The sequence below is a fragment of the Pleurodeles waltl genome, chromosome 10 (genome assembly GCF_031143425.1).
Source record: "Pleurodeles waltl isolate 20211129_DDA chromosome 10, aPleWal1.hap1.20221129, whole genome shotgun sequence".
Classification (NCBI taxonomy): domain Eukaryota; kingdom Metazoa; phylum Chordata; class Amphibia; order Caudata; family Salamandridae; genus Pleurodeles; species Pleurodeles waltl.
Window position 1 is genome coordinate 856,391,804 of NC_090449.1, and position 24,517 is coordinate 856,416,320.

At 46.1% G+C, this 24,517-nt stretch overlaps 1 protein-coding gene across 4 annotated transcripts in view; it reads left to right on the forward strand.

The window, feature by feature from the left end:
• STEAP1 (STEAP family member 1) overlaps nt 1-24,517 on the forward strand; it is a 127,953-nt gene that overhangs the window by 10,527 nt on the left and 92,909 nt on the right. For all 4 annotated transcript variants that reach the window (XM_069211554.1, XM_069211553.1, XM_069211556.1 and 1 more), the window contains one exon: nt 10,972-11,484. In XM_069211554.1, coding sequence (XP_069067655.1) covers nt 10,972-11,484 — 513 coding nt within the window. The remainder of the gene's footprint in view (nt 1-10,971; nt 11,485-24,517) is intronic.

Sequence of the window (24,517 nt, forward strand, 5' to 3'; positions counted from 1 at the left end):
CTGTGACAACGTCAGGCACGGGATATAGAAGATCTGGAGTCTCGGATGGCGGGCCTAGAGGTGCGGGGATGCCTGGCAGATGGGCAGCAAGCATGTAGCCAGCTGAGCCTCTTACAGCAACAATATCAACAGACCCTCCTAGAGGAGGCTAGACTGTCTTAGCTGGCAGCCCTCAGCCACAACTACCAGTGAGGCAATAAGTCCAGTAAACTGCTACATAGGCTGTGCCAGGGTTCTAGGCTCCCCCCATCTATCCTTCTCATGTGCGACTCGGCAGGCTCACTACTCACTGACCATAGAGAGGTGGCATAGAGCTTTGCACCCTACTTCCAGGATGTCAATGCTCTGCAGGTGACACTGCCTGAGGAACAGGTGGAGAAGTTTGTGATGGAGATCCTCCTTAAGACTCACTCCGTTGCAGACCGCAACCATTCAGATAGTGCTCTTACAGGGAAGGAGCTTTCATCAGACTTCGCGGGGATGCATTCAAGGAAGGCCCCTGTGCCAAACGGATTCCCTTGTCAGTTCTTTAAGACCTTTATGCCAAAACTGCAGATAGGTAGGCACAGGTGCTCTGCGAATAAATGTCAGAACATATACTTGTAAGTTTTACATGTCCTGGTAGTAAAAAGCTCCCAAAGTCATTTTTCATTACTGTGAAGCCTGCTCCTCTCATAAGCTTAGAATTTCCCTTATGTACTTTTTAAGTGGTAATTTTTGGTCTGAAATGAATGGCATTGTCATGTTTGGTATGGTTGGAATGGTATTGAGAAATCCTGCTTACTGGTGAATTTGGATTTAACATTAATATTTTAGAAATGACACTTTTAGAAAGTAGGCATTTCTCTGCACTTACTGCTCTCTGTGCCTTACAGCCTGTCTAATGTATGCCTGGTCTGTGCTGGTTGACAGCTTCCCTTGTGCATTCCACCCCAACAGCCCTAAACACAGGACACTAAGCTGCATATGCATTCATCTGCATACTGATGGGTCTTCTTGGGCAAGAAGGGTAGAGGGGCTCTCACACTTCAAAGGCTAGTGGCCTGTCCCCACACAAAGGACTGATAACCCCCACAGATCTGCCGGCAGACAGGGCTGGTTTGAAAGGGGAACTGGTGCACTTCAAAACCACTCTTTGAAGTCTCCTGCACTTCAAAGCCACATTTCGGTATATATACTGGGTCTGTGACTCTCTAAAATCAGACACTTCTGGACCTACAACTGAACTATGTCAGAAGGACTGCAGCGCTGCCCAAAGGACTCATCTGGACTGCTTTTCTGGAAGGACTGCTCTCCTGCTTGTTGTCCTGCTGCTTGCTGCTTCCTGACTCCGCTGGAAGGACTTTGCCTTCCCCTACAAGTGATCTCCGAAGGCTTGTCAGTTTACCTACTGTTAAGAAGTCTCAGGGCCATTAAAGACTTCACCTAATCTAAGTCCTGTCCTGGCCCACCCCAAAGAAGATGTATGTGTGTGGGCAGTTCTGCCTCTTTCCCTGGCAGGCAGGTCTGGAATATTTAAAATGGTGTCATTACCTTAGTTCCTATACCTACTACAGAATGAACTGTCCATATGCAATCCCGTGACAACAGTTTTGATCTGTCAATTCCATCCTTATTATCTTCTTATGGGAGGGCAGCACCCCCTGCATCACTCTTGGAAAGTGTTTTCATTCATGTACTGTGGGGGTATGGTTGCGGTGGACATTGAATACTATTATTTGGTGTTGCACCTTATGGTCATTAATGACTGGTGGTATGGCATACAGGAGGACCCTGCATATACATCCGAGAAGTGGGCAATGGGGGGCACTCTGGTCACCTCATATTTATATAGTGAAGGTGAGTGCAGGAGTCTCCCACCGGCAACTCGAGTGGTCATTACGTAATGGCAGCAATCCCGCCGACCAGTGAGGTGGTGGGGGAGACTGACCCAATGGACACTGCTATGGCATAGTCGTTGGCTATTGCCAGTGGCCACACTTGAGAGATTTCAAAGATGGGATTTGATAGTATTTCTACATTGGGTGACATCATAAGTGGGATGATCCTCAAATAAGTTCATACTTTCCAGGCAGACTGTCAACTCCAGCAGTGCCAGTTTCACCACTATTTGCAGCTCTGCCACATATTGAGCCCCTATATAACTGATTTATCAGACCTCCCCAGATTTAACCTTTTAGAGGGCAGACTCCTCATGGGAGATCTGGGTGACCGTAAGGTTGCACAATATCACCAGACGCTCGTCTCTAATCACCCAGATCCTGTAGAGGCTGTTCGACAAGCATGGGAGGCCGATGTGGACAAGCTGGAGGATGAGGACCAGACAGACCCTCGGGGTCTACCTCAGGTCAATGGCTATTGCAACCCGGCTCTTGCAAATTCAGCTTAACTACCTACATTTTATATATTATATGTGCCACAGGCTGAGGTGGATGGAGGTGATTCCCTACCCAGTTTGTCCTAAGTGTGGGGTGGAGAAGGGCACATTTCTGCACACGATGTAGGACTGTCCCGCATTATATTGCTTTTGGAGAGGTGTGACTTCATGCCTAGGCACAGTCATGGGCTGGACATGCACAATGGACCCTAATCTCATTCTTCTTTAAATCGCTACAGCCTGTCTCTGTTATTCCTTGGTCTGACCCTGGCAAAGCGAGATATAGTGCAGTGATGGCATGCAGCGACTCTCCTGTCCCTGGGGCCCTGACAGTATGGGAGGGTTGCCTAAGTTATTGCATGGGCCTGCAAGTAGCAGTGTATAAAGCTCGGGGGTGTCCCCAGAAACATTCAAAGGTCAGGCAGGCATGGGCAAATTATAGGGGTATAGTGCTGGAACCTTTCATACCTATGCAACATGCTGTAAATTACAGATTTGTCAGTTTAAAAGATAGGATGGGACGTGAAGGACAGAGAGTGGGTAAATTGGTTTACAGGCTTTTATATATCATATCATGTATTGTGACTATGGGAAAGGGTGCAGGGTTATGATGCATAATGCAGATGTATGCTTATGTTGTTTATTCTCTTGTATACATGTACTGTTATCTGTGTCATTGGCCGGAAGGCCGCATATTTTCGAAAAAGTCAATATAATTTGTTAAAAATATATATATATGGAAAATTTTGCATACCAGCCAGCTTAAGTGAATTAATATTATATTAACAATTGTGAATTGAGGACTTTAAACTTTTTCACATCAAACTCTGGCTGAGCATCTGCAGTAGCAGAAATTCAAGTGACCTAAACCAGAGCCAGGAGGAGTAGAAATACACTGACTTGTTTTTGCAGTCCTAACATTTGCTAGTGAATGTGGCTGCCTTCTTGTCAGAAATGAGTCCACAAAAAAAGATGCCCTTTGTGCTCTGTGGGATTTCCTGAGTAAGTTCCAGCAGAAGGTGTTGGAAGTCCGTTGAAGTGAACTGGGCTTTTCTGGTTTGTGTTGGCTAGAGATAAACTCCAGAAAACTGTTCTTTAGTCACAAATGTATCCTCAGTCATGTGACCCCACTAGACGCCATTTGTTGCCTCCACACACTCTCAAAGAACAGGAACAACATCAGCCTATAATAAAAGTATGAATGAATAATTTGGGAAATTAGGATCACCTGCCAATGGCATCCTTTTAAAGCCCTGGAATAAATACCATCCCACTGTGTTAGAAAAATCCCTGCCTGCCAAAAAAACATTTGAAGAACTATTTCTACTTTTGTCTGAATCTTTTCTCTCCGTGACATGATTCTACAAACTGGTGGTGGGGTCATTTTTCTGACATGGTCTATGTGGATATTTGAACCAACAATGGAAAGTACCACTACATTACTGATCACTGTCTTACTTTAATTCTATAGTGTCTGAAGTCTAGGAGGAGTGAAACTGCCAATTGCCGTAAGAGGCTGCTGATTTGTTTACCAGTTGTGAGAATGCCACTCCAACTAATTTGAAGAGGACTGGGACCTCTAATGCCAATCCAAAATATATAATTTTATTAACAATGGAGAAACACTTCACTCCTCCATCAATGCTACAAGTGGGAGATAGGGTTGTCCGTTATTCGAGCTAATTCATGCAGACTCGTAGGTACAGGGAGCAAGAGGAGCATATTCTAGCCATGGTCCTCAGGAGGAACACCATTGCAACCATATTTTTAAAGTTACCACATGGGATGGGACTGAGTGAACTTCTGGCAAGGAGATACTTGCCACTTTAGTTGCTTACTACGCAGACCTATATAGGTCATTTATTACCATTATCGCTAACCATAACGAGAGCTACCTTGATTAATTGCTTTGGTATGGTTGGATCATGACCATATGATGTTCCTCTATCTCTCCTCACTTTAAATAAAATCCTAGCCACCATTGACAATTTGGATGGGAGCAAAGCCCCTGGATTGGGCCATTTCAGAGTTGTACAAGGTGTTTAGACATTTCTTAGCTCCCTACCTCCTGCAGATCTATGATGAGGCACTGAAGATGGGCACACTGCCTGCAATGTTATGAGAGGAGAATATCACTCGGAGTGAAGAAAGGTCTGTAGCAGGGAGCAGTAGAAATCCATATACTCACGCAACGCACCCTTTAGAGGCAGGAGGCCTTAAGGGTAGAATATGCACCTGGTCGCTAGGGCACGACAGGAGGAGCAAAGTAAGCCAAAGATGGAGAAACCCAGCCCAATAATGCCAGAGATATTGTACTTTAAAAATTGGCATTGGTGAGAGAAGAGAAACCCAAAAACTGAGCATGTGGCACTCTGCAGTTATTTTTTAAAATACTCCTAGTACTACCTTTGAGGAGGGGGCATGCATGAGGCCCCCTCCACATACTTATTTATACCACACGGTTTCTCTATCTCCCATGGGGGCTGGCACAAAGAAACACAGAAGGCTCACCGAGAGTCAAGATTTCCAGGACCCCCACCAACTGAACAAGGGAAGGCAACTGAGTTGCACAAATGAGGGGTGCTCACCCTCCCCATGCTGGTGTAAGGGGGTGTACCCTGCTCTCGGACCCCTCACGTGTGGTCTGTGTGGCAAGAGGAGCACCCGCCCATGTTTCCGCTCACTTCGACCAGCACGGGGGAGAGCAGCAATATTATAATGCCAGCTCTTGCAGAGTGCAGGGGTCTCACTGTGGCTGCATGGGCCTTGGGCGGCCTCTGCAGCCCCCACAAGTGCAGTGTGCTTGTGGGTGGCCTGGTTGGATCTGGGACACCCAAAAAAGAAAAAGACTACAGCATAAAGCTACATTAAAAAATTAGAACAATGGCTCAAATGTGCAGCGTAATGGGCGAGGAGCACCTTCATAACGCTCCACTAGGACTAATTTGAATGTTCTTTGTGCTTGTAGTGCCCAAGAGAGGGCCAGGGGCAGCACCAATACTTTCAGAATGTGTTGTAGGGCCTGCCTGCAGAAAGGTTTTAAAAAGTAACCCTACCTCCCACAAGGGATTGAATCATTGACAATGGTAGAGGTTTCTTCTGTTTCAGACACTCACAGAGCTGGAGGTTTTGTTATTGGGCTCTGGAGAGCAGGGACCCCTTGTAGTTGGTCCCATGGCTGCATGTAGTGGTGTAAGAAAAACTCTGACCTGCGGTTTTTAAATGAACATGTGTTATTGACAGCATTGATCGTAAACAATGAATGTTTACCACAATACTGAACGTTATTGATTATTAATACTATGCTTACTAATTTTAATTGTACTATCAGGATGAAACACAACATGTGGCTGATTTTACTCAATTGTCATATATTGACACCACTATACCAATTAACTATATATAACATGTGGTTACTGCAATAAGAGTGATGACATCCATAAATCATAGTGTTTCATTTATTATGTGTTGGAGTATTGTGGATATAAGTTTCAGCATCCACTGAGGGTGTAATGTGATATGAGGGTACTTCCATTTACCTCAGTGTACATATTTGTCATTTAATGTGCTGTATTTATTAGAGTGTGTGTAATAAAAATACATTTATTTTCTAAAAGTAAAAGCATTAGCTAGACAATCATTTAATAAGTGTTGTTGAGTGCCATTGAATTGGGTTTGCTAGTCCACGCCATCTCCCCTGAGTAGGCTTTAAACTGCTCTGAGTCTCTACCATGAGAGAGTCAATTGCTACACTGGAGTACTGGGTTCCCAGTAATAAGACAATTGCAGACATCCTTTGCAACTAAAAACCCAATTGTGTACACTGGTTTTTGGAAATGAGCTAGTTGGATTTTGCTCATAAAGTAGGGCTATAATTCTGTTCCTAAAAATGATTGTTCATTGGTTACGCTGATGATGGTGGCGGTCCTAATCCGCCAGCGCAGTGTAAGCAGCATTGCCCTGGGGTTTACAACCCCCTTCTACGCAATGAAAAGGCTCACGGAGAACCGGTGCAGGGAGTCCTGGGGGGCCTCTGCACTGCCCATGCACTTGGCATGGCCACAGTGAACACTGCAAGGGTGCTGGTGCACCCTGCAGGCTACAGCATTGCCACCGGCGATTATGAGATGGAGACAATGCTGTAGCCTGTTTCTGCTCAGGTTTCTGCCCTCCGACCAAGCAGGAATCTCTTAATAACTCCGGCATGGAGGTCACAGCATAGGCGGCGGCCACCCTGTTGGGAGTTTGACGGACGGGCTTTCCCGTCCGCCAAGCTTGAAATAGGGCCCTTATTAAGTGCCCCAGGCTAGATGTATTCCTGCCATTCGGGCTTCAAACAAGGAGATTTTTTGGTGCCATGCTTCTTTAGCATTTATAGCAAAGATCTTGACTCCCAATTTAAGGATATTAGAAAATGCAACCCAAATTTGAGCCCACTCCAGAATTCCAGGATTGTATTACTTGGATGATCTTCTCTTGATGGATCATTCCACAACGGGGTTTCAAAGAATATTACCTCCTAATTGTGCCAATCCATTTATTCTGAAGGTTACTACTATTAGGATTAAAAGTCCTGATATTTGAAAAATCGGCTCTTTAAAGATTTATTCTGCTGGTGACAAATGCCATGATAGAGTGATCTCTTTTATGGGATCTGTTATCTGTGCACCAATCTACACTGCTTAAAATCATCAGATTCAAATTTGTTGTGAATTCAAACTTTGTGTTATATCTATAATTGATGTTGTGCTGGTATCTATAGCTTTCCTAGTCCATAAAAGAAACTCTGGACTCTCCGCCTAAACCTGGGGAACTACCCAGAATTCCCAGTTTCCTTTTTTTGCATAATTTACGCAGCACTCTAAGCCTGAAAGGAGTGATAAAAGGCTTTTATCATTTTTCAGCTTGGTGTGGATGCCACTAGCTAATCCTATGCTTTACTTTGCTGTAAAAATGTCAAAAGGCTTTGTCTCCAGCTTGCTTGGCATGGACGCCACTGTGCTAGTCCTATGCCTAAAAGCTGCTAGAAAATAAACATTTGAGTTAGGCAGATTTTGAGTGTCAATGGTGTTGTAGGGTGCTCCATTTAAAGGGTCTGCTTTCACTTGAACCTTGGGACTACCCAGAGTTCCCAGCTTACTTTTTTGTATTATTTAGCCTGAAAGGGTATTGTTTTGATGTGTGTGTGTGTGTACGTATGCATATCCTGAAAAAACGGTTAAAGAGACTTTACAATTCGGTAACAAGTCACCCATATCAGAATGTTTTAAACCCAAAAAATCACTGAAATTCACCAGTGATACTTTATTGACCTAACTATAACTTGCGCCAACACCGTGTCCTGCTTTTGACTTCACACATTACATCACTCATGGCCTGTTAAATGGCATCATCAATGCATAACTGATATTTCAAATTACATCCTTGTGCGGGATACACTAATGATTCTCTGCACAGCTTTTTATTAGGCAAACACTCCTTCCAGGTAGAACTTTGTTTCAGCATGATTAGCTGAAGACAGATGGGCCTTAACATTTTCACATTCTGTATTCTGGTTACTCATTTCAACTTTCCTCAACCAGACCACCTTGCACCCATATTCCTTTCACTCCCACTTTGTCGTTTTGGAGTACTCACTCATATTTCACCAGGGAGATTACTTATTAGCTAGAAAAGGACTTTATGTGGCCCTTTAACAGAGTTGAATACTGCCTGGAAGTATTTCTTATGATACTTATGTCATTGTCACAGCTGTAGGTGCAATTTGGGTAAAAAAAACAGCAAGGCCCATTCCCCGATTGTAGATGAGTGGCTGCTGTAAAGGACCAACTCTTTAAAAAGAGAGCGCTTCTTTATTTGCACCATCGTAAATAAGAGGATGTGCTTTGCATTGCTCCCACGAGGTGAATAAAATATGCAACAAACGTTTGTACCATCCCTATCCACAAACAACTCTATTGGCTGCAATATAAGCCACTGTGATGGTAAGACAAACAGGGATGTCACTCAAGACCATTGATGCAACTATAACACTATTGCTAACTGGACTCAGGAGAATAATTATGAAACAACTTGATTGCTATACAGTAGCCTTATTTACTTGGCACTCTATTAGCATTTACTTAAGGGGCTGAGTCAAAGGGTCCTTGAGCTCACCTGACTGAATTTGCCGAGATTGTGGTGTCTGTTGCAACCAGAGTGGTAGCCATTTATGTACAGTATTTTAAGGGAGCAACCCTTTCATTTGGTTGCACACCAAAGTATCTCATGCCCTTCCTTTGGTTGGAGACTCACAAATAGCACCAACTGCTCCTGGAGTATATCAATCCTGTGGCAATCGCCTTGCACCTCTCCATTCTGAATACCACTCATGGGTCCTAAAAGAAGGATAAGAAGGATGCTGAAGTGTGTTATAACTAGGTGAATCTTCTAGCACTGCCCTGCCCTTATATGGTTTCAACAAATTGTTAAGAGGTTATTGGTAAGCCTAGCAAACCTTAGTTTTATATTGATCACTGAAGGATGCAGAGGGTTGCTGCTGCAGCCATACCCACTTAATTAGGCTATCCCAATGACAAATACATCATGAATATAACATGGTGACATTACAAGCGACTGACCTGTGGAACTGTTCAAGTTCAGTGCCTGCACCCCATCCATCTGGGACAGAAGAAGCAGTACAGAGATGGAGCACTATCATGAAATAGAGGGTGGACAGTGTCTGTGGGACAACATACAATTAAATTCAGCAAGGAGCTTGAAATGATAAGATTCATGAATTAATAACTATTTAACCTTTTTTAAGTACTCTACCTGGCCATGCCCTAAATGAAAGGGAAATAATATGGTGATTTTTTTTTTTGTGTTTTCTGTCGCCACCTGTCACCAATATGGGAGCTACATCTAGCAGTGTCTTGTAAAAGGTCTGCTTGAGTTACATACATCACAACAAACTAAAGTCTCATTTTGTTGTCAAACGTCTCAGCTTCTCAATTCCAATTGAATCTGCTCCTGCACCAAAAACACATGGTACATTGTGACACTCCGCCCCCTTCATAATTGTCACCAGGCATGTGAAGGCCATGACTGACAGTCAGCACTAATAAATCCCACATCCGTATTTCAGGCCCAGGTCCAATATCCATTATAATCAGAAACTTAACAGTTACAGGTTGAGTTCATGCATTCTTACTATATAATCAAGCTGAGATGGCACTGAACCCATGCCCCCAATGGGAAGGCACTGGCTTTAATAGCAACTACTACTTGCTGCAAAAACCAAGGAGATGTTTGCTGTCGGTGTACAATGGCAACAGCCTGAATGCTAAGACTGATGTCCCTCTTACTCGCAAGGCTTCACCACCATTGAGAAAAGCATAGACACTGAATACACTGCTTAGGTAATGTGATCACTAACAGAGCCACCTTCTGAAAATGCTAAGGAGTGGAGCATCTTAAATTTCTAGTTGTGTTTTGGATGTCAGTTTTGATTCTCTGACGTCACTATAAGCAACAGCACCTCTTAAAGACGTTTCCCACAAAGTCTTTTATCTTCTCTTTGAATGAAGATGTTCAATGACTCCTACAGACCAACACACTTAAAAGAAGATGGTAAACGGAAGACATACTGGGGCAGGAGTCCTGGTACTTCACTAGAAAATTTTTCATTGTGCAGTAGGCCCCCTGTCTCCAACGAAAAACTTTTGTGCAGACTTACTCCCTCAGAAGAGTGCTGTACCAGCTTGCCTGTAACGCTCTATAGTTTTGGGGTGATTTTCCACAGTTTGCTTTTGAATCTCATTCCTCCCAGGATGATTTATTGGGCAAATTGTCACTTTGTTCCCCCCAAATAGCGTCCAAGGTTACACTGCCAGAAGAAAAATAAATCTTAAACATTGTTGAATACTCGCCTCATCCTTCCTCAGACCTTCAGCGGCAATTCCATATCCAGGAGGTTTGATAACTTTGGAGCATGGGCGTCATGGCAGTGCCCAGGAGCACCTTTACCCCAGCTGTTGAACAAGTTCTTTAATTTGTGAGGCTAGACATGTTTATTATGAGAGCACTGGTTGTCAACCATGGGTCAGTTGTCTAGCTTCTTAGCATTCTGCTACAATAAGACTGTATTTCACTACAAGAGGTTTCTTCCCAAACAATGGCGAACACAATTAACAGCATAATGTCTAGCTTATCTAAACAAAACCTTACAAATTTCAGAAGTAGAGTTTGCTTCGATCTGTACTCACCTAACAAATCATACTCAAGAAGTATTGTTCTCTTCTCTCTGTCCTGGTACATAAATTACTTTGTACCCACTAGGTGTACCTGAAACAATGGTGCTTATTGAAGTCCAGGGTAACTAGTCCAAGCTCCCAACTCATCCAATTCAGAGGTAGCATTGCCTTGTTTTTGTGGAAGCAGCTACTTGGGACTAAATATCCAAGCCCCAACTCCTTGAAGAACACCTCTCTAAAATTGAGGAAAGATCACCTTTAAACTATTTCCATTTGTTTAATGTCATATGTGTTTTGAGTCATACTCTAAAACTGAACATTTTTTGATGATGATGATTTACATTTTTATTTCTTTTTTAGGATTTGGATATGGAAATGAGGGAAACTCCAAATGAACCTGAATGTTTGACCTGCCATACTGATTCCCACATTGACATTTATGAATTCCCTTCTCACCTAACCAGCCAGTTTCACCTATTCCCAAAATGGCATTTACCAGTGAAGATTGCAGCTACTTTGTCCCTGTTGACTTTTATCTACACTTTTTTTAGGGAGGTGCTGCACCCCTTCCTAACTGCCAACAAAAATGAATTTTATAGAATTCCAATCCTGGTCATCAACAAGGTATTACCAGTTGTTGCTGTCACTCTCTTGGCATTGGTTTTCTTACCGGGACTGTTTGCAGCATGTTTGCAGCTTCAACATGGTACAAAATATCGAAGGTTCCCCCAGTGGTTGGATAAGTGGATGTTGGCAAGGAAACAGTTTGGCCTGCTCAGCTTTTTCTTTGCTGCAATGCACGCAATCTACAGCTTGTGCTACCCAATGAGGCGATCCTACAGGTACAAACTGCTAAACTGGGCGTATCAACAGGTATGTACGCAAAACATATTTAAGAAGTCTCCTACAGTTTGCTCAAAATGCACCAGTTCTACCAACCGGCAACATGTACTTCTTATGTAATAGAAAATAAATTAACCTTTGTGATTCATTATTTTTTATTTAACTTTTTGTAAAGCATTCATTAAGGAACATGGCTACTTCAGAGTGATCTCTCAAAAGGGAGAGAAGGATCGAAGTTGGACAGACAGGATTATCCATACAGTGACATTTCAGGGCCCTTATGCCAAGAATTAGGTTTCTTTTCCTACACATTACAGATAAATAGAACATTTGTGTTGGGAGCTCTGTTGAAGACAATGAAAGGGCTCAGGGCTCATAAAGGCAGGTATAAGCCTCCTACTCCAGCATTTCAATGTTTCCTTTCTGTTTCTCCCTTTTTAACTTTGAACATTCTACCTTCTGTGGATAGAATTTTATAATAACCTCATAGCTCTTCTGCCTCGTGCTATACCATTTGTTAGAGGTCCTCTCTCCCTTTTGTCAGTTTTAGGGTTGGAACAGCCCTTGGCAGCAGGTTATAAGGCTATAGTAGTATGCCATCTCTTTCTTAATTATAAAATCAGATCCAGATATGCTGGGAGTTGCAGAGTTTGGAGCCGTACGTGTGCATAGAAGTGTTGCACATATAGAATGGTGCTGTAGGAATCAAACTGAAGACGTCTCCTTAATAGGTGGAATACGATTTTGCAAGACAAAAGGTCTCGAATAATTCACTGATTATGATTTGGGCAGAACAAGCTGAAGTCAGTCTGTTTATTCACGGGGATTGAATGCAATACCTCTTAAGAGTGGTGATATTAGGTTATGATTTATGGTTCAAAAATGTCTTAGGATTAATTTAGTAGACTAAATATTAATTTCAAATTGTCCTTGCCTGATGGTCATGATTACATTTATATTTTGTCTGCAGATAATGCCATTACGCTTCAGAAAAACATTTCAGAATGATATATTTTCCTTCACAAAGTGCTACTAATAGGCACATATCTCCTGAGCATGACAGTGTCCTCTCACACTTTAATATAGAATTGCCTCTAGTGTGAAGCCCATAATCTACCAAAAACCTTCCCCTCTCTCGCCCAAGTACCACTTTGTGAAGAACAGTGCTTTCATAAGGTGCTGTTGATTATCAGTGCTTTCTAAGACGACCTTTGCTCTCAGCATCCCTGAAATATACAATTATTTGTGTGTAACTGTGGATAACTGGGATATTTGCATTAAATAGACAAGAAGAGCAAAGCTTGAATTGTGTTTGATGTCACTCAGAACATCGGGGGAAAAGCATCGCCATTATTCAGAGTTACCAGGCTTTTATTTGATGTTACATGTGGCTAGTTGTGGCTTGCTTCGCTCAAAAGGAGGAGGAGGAAGGGGTGGGGTGGGGGGACGGCCTAAAATGTAATAAAATTAAACAAACAAAAAGAATTCCCTTTTCGGTGCGATCCCACGCCGCGCTTCTGTTCCCTGCTGGCTGCACACAGGCACAGGCTCAGAGCCTGCCCTGCGGCCAATCCTGGATTAGCTTGGAACGCCCTAGCTTGGCGCTTCCAGGCAGACTGGGAGCCTTTGCAGGCTACCTCCAGCCCGGAAACTGTGTTGCCTGGCTGGAGAGAGCCTACTGTGCATGTGTGCTTGGCTGGCCCGAGCCAGCCAGCCAAACATACATGTGCAGTTAGGGGGAGTGTTGAGCACTCACCCTCACAGCTCCTCACCCCAGATGCTAAACATAGGTTGTAAACGTTTGTAAATGTTGTAAATGTTTTGCAGCTTCTGCTGCTGGTGGGGGGGGGGTGACGCCCTAACGGAGGAGCCCCCCCCCCCCAACATGTGGCCCCATTATTTAATCTCCTACTACTGCCATCATCTGTGCAGTTATGTGGAGTCATCCCTTATATGGGCCCACCTGTCTCTGCCCAAAATAGAACCTGGTTTCTCACTTCCCATACCCAACGTCCTCTGCCCATCCCTCCACTCCACGACCCACGTTTTAAAAATGGGACTGCCAACCTGCCACACAGCCTTCACCATTACACCCCCACAAAAATATAAAACATAATACCTGGCCCCCTACAACTCACTCCCATCACTCTTCCCCTCTCCACCTAACTGGAAAAACCAACCTTTATGTCCTGCCACACCACTTTCTCTTCAACCAACTCTTCATCAGCCGAAAAATATAAAACGAATACCTGGTATTCTGCCACCCACAACCCTCTGTTTCTTCCAGTGCACAATCCAAAGCTGTTCTTTGTGCTCCCCATCGGAGCAGACAGCCAGTGTTTATCACTGTTTGGTATGTCATAGCAGTGAATAATCACATTTACAATGAGGTATTCATCCAAATGACAATATATAACACAGAAAGTAGCCTCTGCTAGGCTTGACCAATAGAAATCGATGGAAACTTTTTGTACATTAAATTTAGTTTCTTATCAGTTTTTTGTCTGTTTACAAGAGCCAGCATGAAGCCTCAATTACTTGATTGAGGTGGTGAATGCAGTATAATTAAATTGAGTAATAGTAATACCTGTTTATTTACTGCACTTATAAATGGCAGAAGTGTGATATGAATAGCTATGTGAAAAACAAGCTATTGTTAGTAAGAAGTATTAAACTAAAAATATAATTCCTGTTATGGTTAAAAAAAAATAGATCACACCTTTCCTTATCTTAGTACCTGGCCTTTCTTCTACTAGACATAATTTACTATACTCAGATCTAATCTCTTCACCAAATGAAAATGTGTACTTCGATTTGTAGGGATTTAAATCACAGGCACTTCAAAAATTACGTTCCACAGGTTCTGAAGCTTAGAGAGTGTCTGCAAATGTGGTCATTTTTCAGACTATTCAGACATTATCCTTGCTTCATGAAAACTGGAAGCTGCCCTGTCAGAAAGTTTATTCAAATGTGGGGAAATTTAACAGGGTTAACGTAGTTAAAGAAGCGCATCCAGTATACATTAGTTCAAAGGGATGTGCAAAGCGCAGAATCATTTACAGAGTTTAGTGTGCTCTTCTAATAAATTCCAATGTACAATCAAACGTCAAGAATCAAGCATCTGGAACCATTCAGGACCAGTATGCTATTGGGGCGAAGGTCAAGATACTATAACTATATAAACGATGGACTGTGGGGACGGAGCTTACTGCCGAAGATTGCAGCAGCATAACGGAGTAGGACCAGACTGGGCCACAATCTTTCCTGTAGATCCTGGTGCTGCCCCTGGTTCAGTGACACACTGGGAGTGAAGGCAGCAACCGGAGAACGAAGCTGCCTGAGGACAGAAGGTTACGGCCCTCCAGTGGGGCGGACAGCCGCAACGAAGACGGGTCAGGCCACGACAGAGCAGCTGCACAAAATGGCTGGCGTGAGATGGCCCTAGAATGGCAAATGGCGAACATCGCCGGTGACTCTGCTGGCGGTAATGGCGCTCTGGTGCCCGGAGCTGTGAAGGAAGCAGACCGCACCGGAGCTCTGGGCGCTTCCAATGTTGCAGTTAGAGGTGGAAAGGTGAAGCGGACAGTGGGAAGGTCCCGCGGAATGACAGACCTTTCGCCTCCTCCCCACTCTGCCTCATGGAGCGGTGGGCTGACGGGGCCCTGCGTGGGAGTGGAGGACCCTTAACATACAGGAGGGGAGATGGGCCAGAGTGGGGGCACGGCCGGAGGCATCCCAGGAGTGGCCCTGCAGACGAGGAGGGCGCTACACGGTGGGCTCCCTCAACGGGCCCAGACTGGGGGAGAGCGCAGGGGATGCCGCTAGGAGTCCGGACCATGTTTGGACAGAGTGCCTTGTGTGTGGTGATCCTGGGGGCTAGCACGCGTGCCTATTAACTGGAACCTTAGCAAACAAGTGTGTTAGTGGCACGCATTACAGGGTCTGTGGCCACTGATACTCCGCGACAGAGCGTTGCCGCGTGCTGCCACTCAGGCTGCTGCTCTGGCCCAGGTGCCCTCAAGCCCCTCACACATTCGGCAAAGAATACAGGGCACTGCGGGGCCAATCTGCTGTGATCCTACTGGACGAGGACTGCAGCCTCAAAGCGGATGAAAGCCAAGGCGAGAGTGGGCATAACAGGAACAGAACCCCCCTTATGGACACTGGAGCCCGGGAGAGGCGACGACAACCTGGTAAGCGAAGGCTCGCCAGTTTCTGAGACTCCGGGAGCCTGGTAATAGCACCTAGCGCCTGCTGTGGGGTTTGCCAGGAAGGCGGCTCAGAGCCCCGGCAGCCTTGTGCTTTGTGGGATCCGTTGAGACACCAGGAACCCCTGGCGGTGGAAAGGGGGCCAACATGGGTGGCAAGAAGCCCCCTCCTCCCCCCGAATGGGAATACATAGATCAGAGCCTGACTACCGCGACCGAGCAATCCTAATGGGGAAGCAACGTCCTAAACTGCAGGAATCACAAGCGGCTAGCACACACATCGAGCAAAGGGCTAAGACAATGAGACCACAGAAGTCACCCCAGCCCCCCCCAAATGCAAGACACCTTACAAAAGATTTTGGAGGCGATTGAGGACTCTAAGAACATCCTCCAGCAAGAAACAGGGAAGGTGTCGACTGAGTTGGGCCTTCTGAGAACTGACCACCGGAAGTTGGTGGAAAGAGTGGACAATGCAGAGGGAGAACTGAATGAGATGGGCACCTCGCACCGGGTGCAACACGCCCAACTCGCCCACCTCACAGACAGAGTGCAGAGAGTGGAACACAGGGCTGAAGATGCAGAGGGCCGCAATCGGCGCAATAATGTCCGAATCGTAGGACTATCAGAAGGAGTGGAGGGCAGTGATATAGTGGCCTACCTGGAACCCTGGATAAAAGACCTTATGGGCAACCAACAACTCACACCGTTCTGCGCCTTGGAGAGGGCACATAGGGTCCCGGCTAAGCCCCCCGTGCCGGGGAGACCCCACAGACCTGTTGTGGCCAAGCTGCTGCGTTATAGGGATCAGGGCTCGCTACTTCAGAGAGCACGCAAAACAGGCCCCTGTGCAGTGGAGAGCAGCAGGGTCAATATGTACCCAGACTATACGGCAGCGGTACAGGCCAAAAGGGCGTCCTATACTGAAGTGAAGAAGGCCCTAAGGACTGAAGGAATTCGGTACGCTCTGTTATTTCCCTTGAAACTGAAAATTATATGGGATGGCCACACCCATCTCTGGGACGCCCAGAGGAGGCATGGTCCTGGCTTGAAACGTACAGAACCGGAAGGGATGACCATAACTCGCACGAGCCCCCCACTACTAGAAGCCGGAGAAAGAGAAGCCGCCCCAGGGATCGGCCTCACAGGGACAGAGTGCTCTGGCAAAAGCCAATGCAAGGAAGTAAAGGAAAACGGGCGGCAATCAGGGCAGCCGCATTCCTGACAGAGTCGCCCACATCTGACAGAGACACAACAAGCCACATGGATGCCGGTGAGACGGAGGACTCATCAGATCATGAGTCGGTTGTGGACCCTCTTGGCGATCTTCCTCATGTGACACCTAAGACAGCTGAATACATTATTTAGTAGCTGCCACCTTCCACCATTGCACAGAACTCCTTATATTGGAGCGACACCCAGTATGCAGATCTGGGGTGGTTCGGACATCACTAACAACTGACACCATCACGATGACATAGGACGAGCATACTCCCCACCTCCCCCTGGACTTCTCCAGAGGGGTGAAGACTATGGCTTATCACATACTGTTAACACAGGTTTAGGCGGTCCGCCGTTGCCACACTGCCCTGGGGTTGTGGGGTTGGGGATGGAATAGTCCTGTTATTGTTGTTGCTGATGCCCAAAGCAATGATTGGTGTGTTTGGTCCGGGGAGATATTTTGGGGGATTGCGGGGGTCCCATGTTGGGAGGCACACTAAATCCCTCATGCATGCTGCAACTACTCTTAAATTGGAACATTCAGGGGATGGGCAAAGTGTCAAAGCGTCATAGCATCCTGACATACATGAAGAGAAGAGGAGTCTACATTGCTATGTTACTGGAGTCACACCTCACTAGGGTGGAAGCTGATCGCCTCTATAAACGCTGGCCGGGGCAACTGTTTGCTACCACATACTCCCCATACGCACGGGGAGCACTGGTCTGGGTGAGGGCGGGAGTGCCATTTGAGCCTGTCTCGGCAGACGCAGACAAGGAGGGCCGGTATGTATTGGTAGAAGGCCGACTGTACGGACGACTTATAGTGCTGGGGAGCTTATATGCTTCCAACCAAGATCAGGTCCCCTTCCTTCGCACGTTGTCTGCTCGGCTGGCCAGATACCCGGATGGCCGCTATCTCATGGGGGGGAGACTTCAGTGGTGTCCCCAACCCAGACGTGGATCGCTCTACTCCACCTGTGCAGGGGGCGGCGGCAATCTGAGTGGCAAAGGGCTTGACAAGGTGGAGATCTGGGTGGGAACTGGAAGACATATGGAGGCTACAGCACCCACACTGCAGGGAATTCTCACTACTCCCACATTTATCAAGTACATATTAGGATTGATCATATGTTCTGTACGGCTGGCATCAGCAGTACTTTCAAACACTTGGAGTACCTGGGCTGCACAGTCTGATCACAGTCCGTTGCTAGTAACGATGCAGACAGCTGAGAAATTACCACCAATTCCGACGTGGTGCCTGTACCCCAGAGCCTTGGAAGACGAGGTCTTCTGCGACGCCCTTACGGCCAGACGGAATACTTTACACTAAACAAGGGGACGGCCTCCAGTAGGAGGGTGGAATGGGAGGCTCTGAAGGTGGTGGTCCAGGGTTATTGTCTGGGTCAAACAATGGGAATCAGAAGAGAACGGACAGCCGAAGTCCTTCATATAGAAGCAGCCCTACGTAGGTGGGAATCGGAAGAAGGTGCCGACCTGGAAGCTCCTCGACAGCACTTTGAAACGCGGGGAGCACATAATGAGGCGTTGGAGCGCCTTTGCGACGACTATAAAACACACATGAACAGGATCTACGAAGAGAGCGGGGAGGCTACTGGCCTGGCTGGTTAAACCAGAAAGTAGGGGCATGCCAATTACTCACCTGACAGCTCGGGACAGGACTATACTGTATGCACCGACACACATTAATGATGAGTTTAGATCTTACTACATGACCCTATACAGCAAACAGCTGCCGGCAGAGGGGGATGCGCTGCACACCTATCTGGAGGTGTGCGCCTGCGAACTCTGCTGGTGCCAGAAAGTAAACAATTGGGGGCATCAGTAGAGGTGTAAGAGGTGCAGAGTGCTATGAGAGACCTGGCGATGGGGAAAACTCCCAGGACTGACAGTCTCCCTCCTAAATTTTACCAGAGGTTCGTGGAAGAGACTGGTGGAGATGCACACGGAGGCCTATGGGAGGGGGGAATTACCTCTCTACACTAAGGGGGCGTTGGTGATACCTCTACCCAAGGGGAAACAAGACGGGGTGACAGTTGCTGACTACCGCCCACTCTCAATGCTAAACACCGCCTTCAAGATACTTAGCAAAGTGCTGGTGAATCAGTTACTCCCAAATATGAGGAACCTCATTCATGAAGACCGAAACAGGTTCATCCCTGAGCGGAACACATCAAATAATTTGCAGCGGCTCTACATGCTACTCTGTGATGAGGGACACCCACCTGACCCCACAACTATGATAGTGTCCGTAGATCTGGAAAAGGCCTTTGACAGGGTACAGTGGGACTTCCTGGAGGCAGTGATGTGGCACATGGGCCTGGGACCAGAGTGTGGGAGATGGGTTAACTTGTTCCACACCCACCCTACAGCTAGGATCAAAACTGGGTGCACGATATCCGCCAGTAACAATGTCTACAGGAGGACAAGACAGGGCTGCCCTCTCTCGGCCATGCTGTTTGCCTTGGCCATAGAGCCGCTGGCGCCGAGTTCCAAGAACAGGGGACAGGAGTGGGGTGTACTCGGGGGGAGGAGGTGGGAGGATCTCACACATCATCTCTCTTTATGCAGACGACCTCCTTATTTATGTACTAAATGGGAATGTCGTGCTCTTGAAGGTGCTCGAAATACTGGAAGATTTTGGTAAACACTCGGGCTCACGGCTCAACAGACAGAAGATGCATATATTCCCGATGCTTGATGGAGTGGTGCATCCCCTCTCGTGCCCGGAGGATGTACAGTTGGCTCCCGAATGTTTCGATATCTGGGAATTCAGATTTCTCAGAATAGAAGGGAACTTTGGGAGGGCAACCTGAGGAGGGCATACTGGGCTCCGAAAACAGAGGTGTCTTTCTAGCGCTCCTTAAAGCTACCAGTCATGGCCAGGGTCACACTTTCCAAGATGGTGATGCTTCCTGGACTCCTTTACTATTTCACCAAGCATCCTGGCTCCGGACACTAGACACACTACTGTGTGAACTGATATGGGATAGGGGATGTCACCGGGTGGCACTAGGGACTCTCTGTCTGCTGCCTGAGAGGGGGGGACTTGGAGCCCCTGACTTTGAGCTATACTATCTGCTGGGTCAACTACTGTGGCCGGAGCGATGGCTAAATGGGTTAGACTTATGAGAGACAACACTGGAGGGCGAAGCTGGGCAAGGGGAGGAATTCACAGTACGACTGCTCTGGGAGAAACAAGCACAACCCAGACCGAACACATTGGTATCCACAGCCCTAGATGTGTGGCGTAGAGCCCTTAGGAGCACAGGCACTACTAATCCCTATGCACCCGCACTGCCCCTTGTTGTATTCCCACATGGTGCAGGGATACCTTCCTGCACAAAACCAGTCCTTCAAGGCATTTTCCTCTTTGTATGTGTGCTGCACGATGCAGCATACATTCAAAGAACATACAAGGGGGAAATGACGAGGAAATAAAGATATTTCGCCTTGTTATGCCTAGGTCAGGGAGCGGCGCCATTTTGGCGCAATCCCGATTTGTAAATCTGGAATTGTGCAAAATTCCTTGATGGATGCGTGGGAACACCCACATTTCAACCATGGAACACCTCCCTGGCTCTAGGTATTGCAAGGCAGTGATGTGCGCTGCCTTTCTTTCCCTTGGAATTATTAAGCCACGCAGAGTTACTCCCATTAAAGGACTTGCGTTGCCTTGTGACGACTTGTGTCACTCAAGGGCAGTGCAAGTCCTTAGTAAATCAGGCCCTAAGTATGTGCAAAGTGATAGTGGCAAATAGAAGTATGGGCAGCAGTTAGTTTATTTCGGTGGTTGGTGGTACGTGGCACCAGCACTTATCAGTGTGGGCAGAGACTTTCAAAAGATGGTCTTTCAGGCAGTCTCCAAGTAAAATGCTCGTGGCTGTCTGTTTTGCCAGCCATGGGCCAGCCATGGGCTGTCAGGCAGTATTTGCATCAGGATGACGGCTTCACAATAACATCATGTCACACAGTTACTTTAACAGTCATGCATTTACTCTAACAGTCCGTAGACATGCAGCGGAGGTGAGTCGCGCATCATTTTGTTCCTCAACCTTTGCTATGTAGCTCAGTTTGGGTAAGGCTGGACATGTACCCCACAGTAGGGACACACATAGGGTGAAGTATTCCACTGTGCCTTGTCGCAGGCTGATGGGTCCTGAACTCTCACAATCCACCTCGCAAAATGCTGCGGGTGCCTCTTTCTTTGGGTATTTGGTAGCTGAACATGTAATAGGCTAACCGAGAGGAGCAGGACGTCACTGTGCATGGGCAGCACCTGGCACTGGGCTCACTAAAGCTTTGTTCCGCAAAAGCATAGTGTGCCCCAGACTGCTCTGCCCTTGTGTGGTTTACTTATTGTGCCTCCTTACTATCTCTGCAAGTGATTGTTGGAGGTTGGAAAACATAGTGAAAAGGGGGGGCCTAGCTCAGAATCCAAGAAACAGACACATTTCAAAGCCGCAACTGAAACACACCCTGGGTGCACAACTTCTGTGCCTTGCTGTCTCTTAGGCTGACCAAAATTTTTAGTCAGCTGGTGCTGGCCTTGCCTTGTTCTGTTCTATGCCAACTTCAATCTGGCAACTGTATTTTTGTGAATTAATGCACCTTCTTCTGAAACACAAAGACACAGTCCAAATGCCTCCCCTCTTTTAAATGTCTGCCTGAATGGGGAATTTTAAATCTCAAGCTTTGTGTCAGAGACAAGAGTTAAAATCTCACAGAGGTTGAGTGGGGATGACATCTGGGTGAATATATTACACCTCCCTTCCACACCCCAGCAGCAAATCAGTGAGGTAGCCTGAAACCACTAGACATGGTTTTCTGGGTTAAACGTTCTTGGGTCATGTTTATTTTCCAAAAGACAAACATTTTCTGTCTGAAATTTCTCAAAATCATGGTTTCCCATTGGGCTATCCCTTCAAGCACATCGCATGAAAATGTGGTGTGGTTCCCATAGATTTCCACTAGGACCCCTACATAGTACTTAACAATGTGAACTAAGCCAAAGCATGACGTATCTAGAGTGTTGCTGCGGAAAATAACAATGAAATGGTCAAGACTGCTTGGGATAGAGAACAACATTTCAGTGCTTGTTCGATTAAGTAGAGGACCCCTAAACTGAAGTTGGTTGCGCTTCTAAAAATACCACTAAATAGCGAGAAGATTTAAGTGAGTTCCTGCACAGATAAAATAAATTCCTGCACTGTCATAAACAGACCCCATCTGCTTGTCAAGTAGAGCTCATTCTCACATCGAGTGTTTTTTGTTTATGGGTTGTTTTTTCTCAGAGTTTTATATGGCACAAATAGGGTGCCTTACAGGAGCATCATTAAACAAGGTCACATTATTCTTTTAGGCACAGGAGATTTTGGGCATATTTATCATGGATTTACGTATCCCTTGCAATACGCAAGGGGATGCAAGAGCAATGCAAAACTGAGAACAACATTTACCAAGCCACTCATGGCCACGTTTGGCTTGGTAAATGTGGACTAACACAAGAAGCACAAGTTGCTGCCCTGCGTTACTCTGCCCCAGGGAGGTGTTCTATGGCTGGAGCAAGGGTGTTCTTATACATCCACCCATGAATGTTAGCGCATTCACAGATTTACCATTAGTGGTAGATGTGGGAATGAGTGACAATGCTACGAGGAGAAATATACCTATTTCTCCTTGTTTGTTTTCTCTGTGTGTGCTGCATGTAGGTGTCCCTTCTTGCACAAAAATAATCTGGCCTACACAGCAGGCACCCTTGTACAATGTTGCAAGGGTGCCAGTGTTAGCGCTGGGTAGCGGTTTGTGCATCAGTGCAGGCAGAGAGCAGAAATGTGCTGTATAATGACAAATCCAAGCCCTTGGAGAGCACTTCTCACCACAGCCAGAGAGCAGCAAGGCAGCAGGGCAACAGCAAGGCAGCAGTCCTCCACAGAAAGCAGTCAGGTGGGTCCTTTGGGCAGCCAGGCAGTTCTTCTTGGCAGGATGCAGGGTCTGGTTCAGGTTCTCTTCTCCAGGAAGTGTCTGAGTTGGTAGGGGCAGAGGCCCTGTTTAAATACCAAAATGTACCTTTGAAGTGGGGGAGACTTCAAAGAGTGGCTTAGAAGTGTACAAGGTCCCCTTTCAGTTCAATCCTGTGTGCCAGGGTCCCAGTAGGGGGTGTGGCAGTCCTTTGTGTAAGGGCAGGCTACTGTCAGGGCCTCCATACTCCCAGCCCAGGAAGACCCATTCAAAATGCATATGTATGCAAGTGAGGCTGAGCATCCTGTGTTTGGGGTTTGTCTGAGTGAATGCACAAGGGAGCTGTCAACTGAACCCAGCCAGACGTTGATTGTAAGGCAGAGAAATGCTCACTTTCTAAAAGTGGAATTTCTAAAATAGTAATATTAAAACCAACTTCACCAGTCAGCAGGATTTTGTAATACCATTCTGGCCATACTAAATATGACCTCCCTACTCCTTTCAGATTAGCAGCTACCACTCAAACAGTATATGAGGGTAGCCCCAATATTAGCCTATGAAAGGAGCAGGCCTCACAGCAGTGTAAAAACGAATTTAGAAGCTTTACACTACCAGGACATGTAAACTACACAGGTACATGTCCTGCCTGTTGCCTACACAGCACCCTGCCCTATGGGTTACCTAGTGCAGACCTTAGGGTGATTTATAGGTAGAAAAAGGGGAGTTTTAGACTTGGCAAGTACTTTTAAATGCCAAGTCGAATTGGCAGTCAAACTGCACACACAGGCCCTGCAATGGCAGGCCTGAGACATGGTTAAGGGGCTACTGAAGTGGGTGGCACAATCAGTGCTGGAGGCCCACTAGTAGCATTTAATCTACAGGCCCAGGGAACATATAGTGCACTTTACTAGGGATTTATAAGTAAATAAAATAATCCTATTAGGTATGATCTAATGTTATCATGTTTAAAAGGAGAGAGCAAATGCACATTAGCACTGTGTAGCAGTGGTTCAGTGCGCAGTGGTTAATTTCGCAGTCTTAAAACCAGCAAAAACAGTGTGCTAATGCCCCTCTCACTGCAATGCCACTCTGACATAGTTGTGTAGTCACACTCATTTACTTAAGACGCTGTTAGAGATGTTTATGACATATTCTGAAACATCTGAACCTGTCACATTGAGTCCTACTACTACTTTTTCACATCCTGGAGCTTTGCTGCTTTCACTGAGTCTTGCTTTCAGTGCCTGCAGGTCTGAATGCTGCCATGCACTGCATCCAATGCTTGTCACTGCAAGTGAGTGCTGCTGCTATTATATACTGTCAGCCTATGCTGCTGTCACTCTGAATACTGCTGTCAATGGATATAACTCAAATCAGTACCCTGCTTCTTCAGGCCATCATGCAAAATCTGTCACCCACTGCTGATCCAGATGTCAGTCCTTCTGCTTTGCCTTCCCACGCTTCATTGCAGCGGGGAAACCCTCAATGTGTGAAGTATAAAGCCTGTGAGAGCAGGTCAAGGGTAAAGGAGGAGGGATTGCTTTCAGCAGCCTCAGGCTCCAAGCATATTGCTGATTCAATAAATTTATGACGATAAACTTGGTTTTGAGCCAATTTTATTTATTTTTTCCTGCTCTCCTTTATTTGTTAAATCTCAT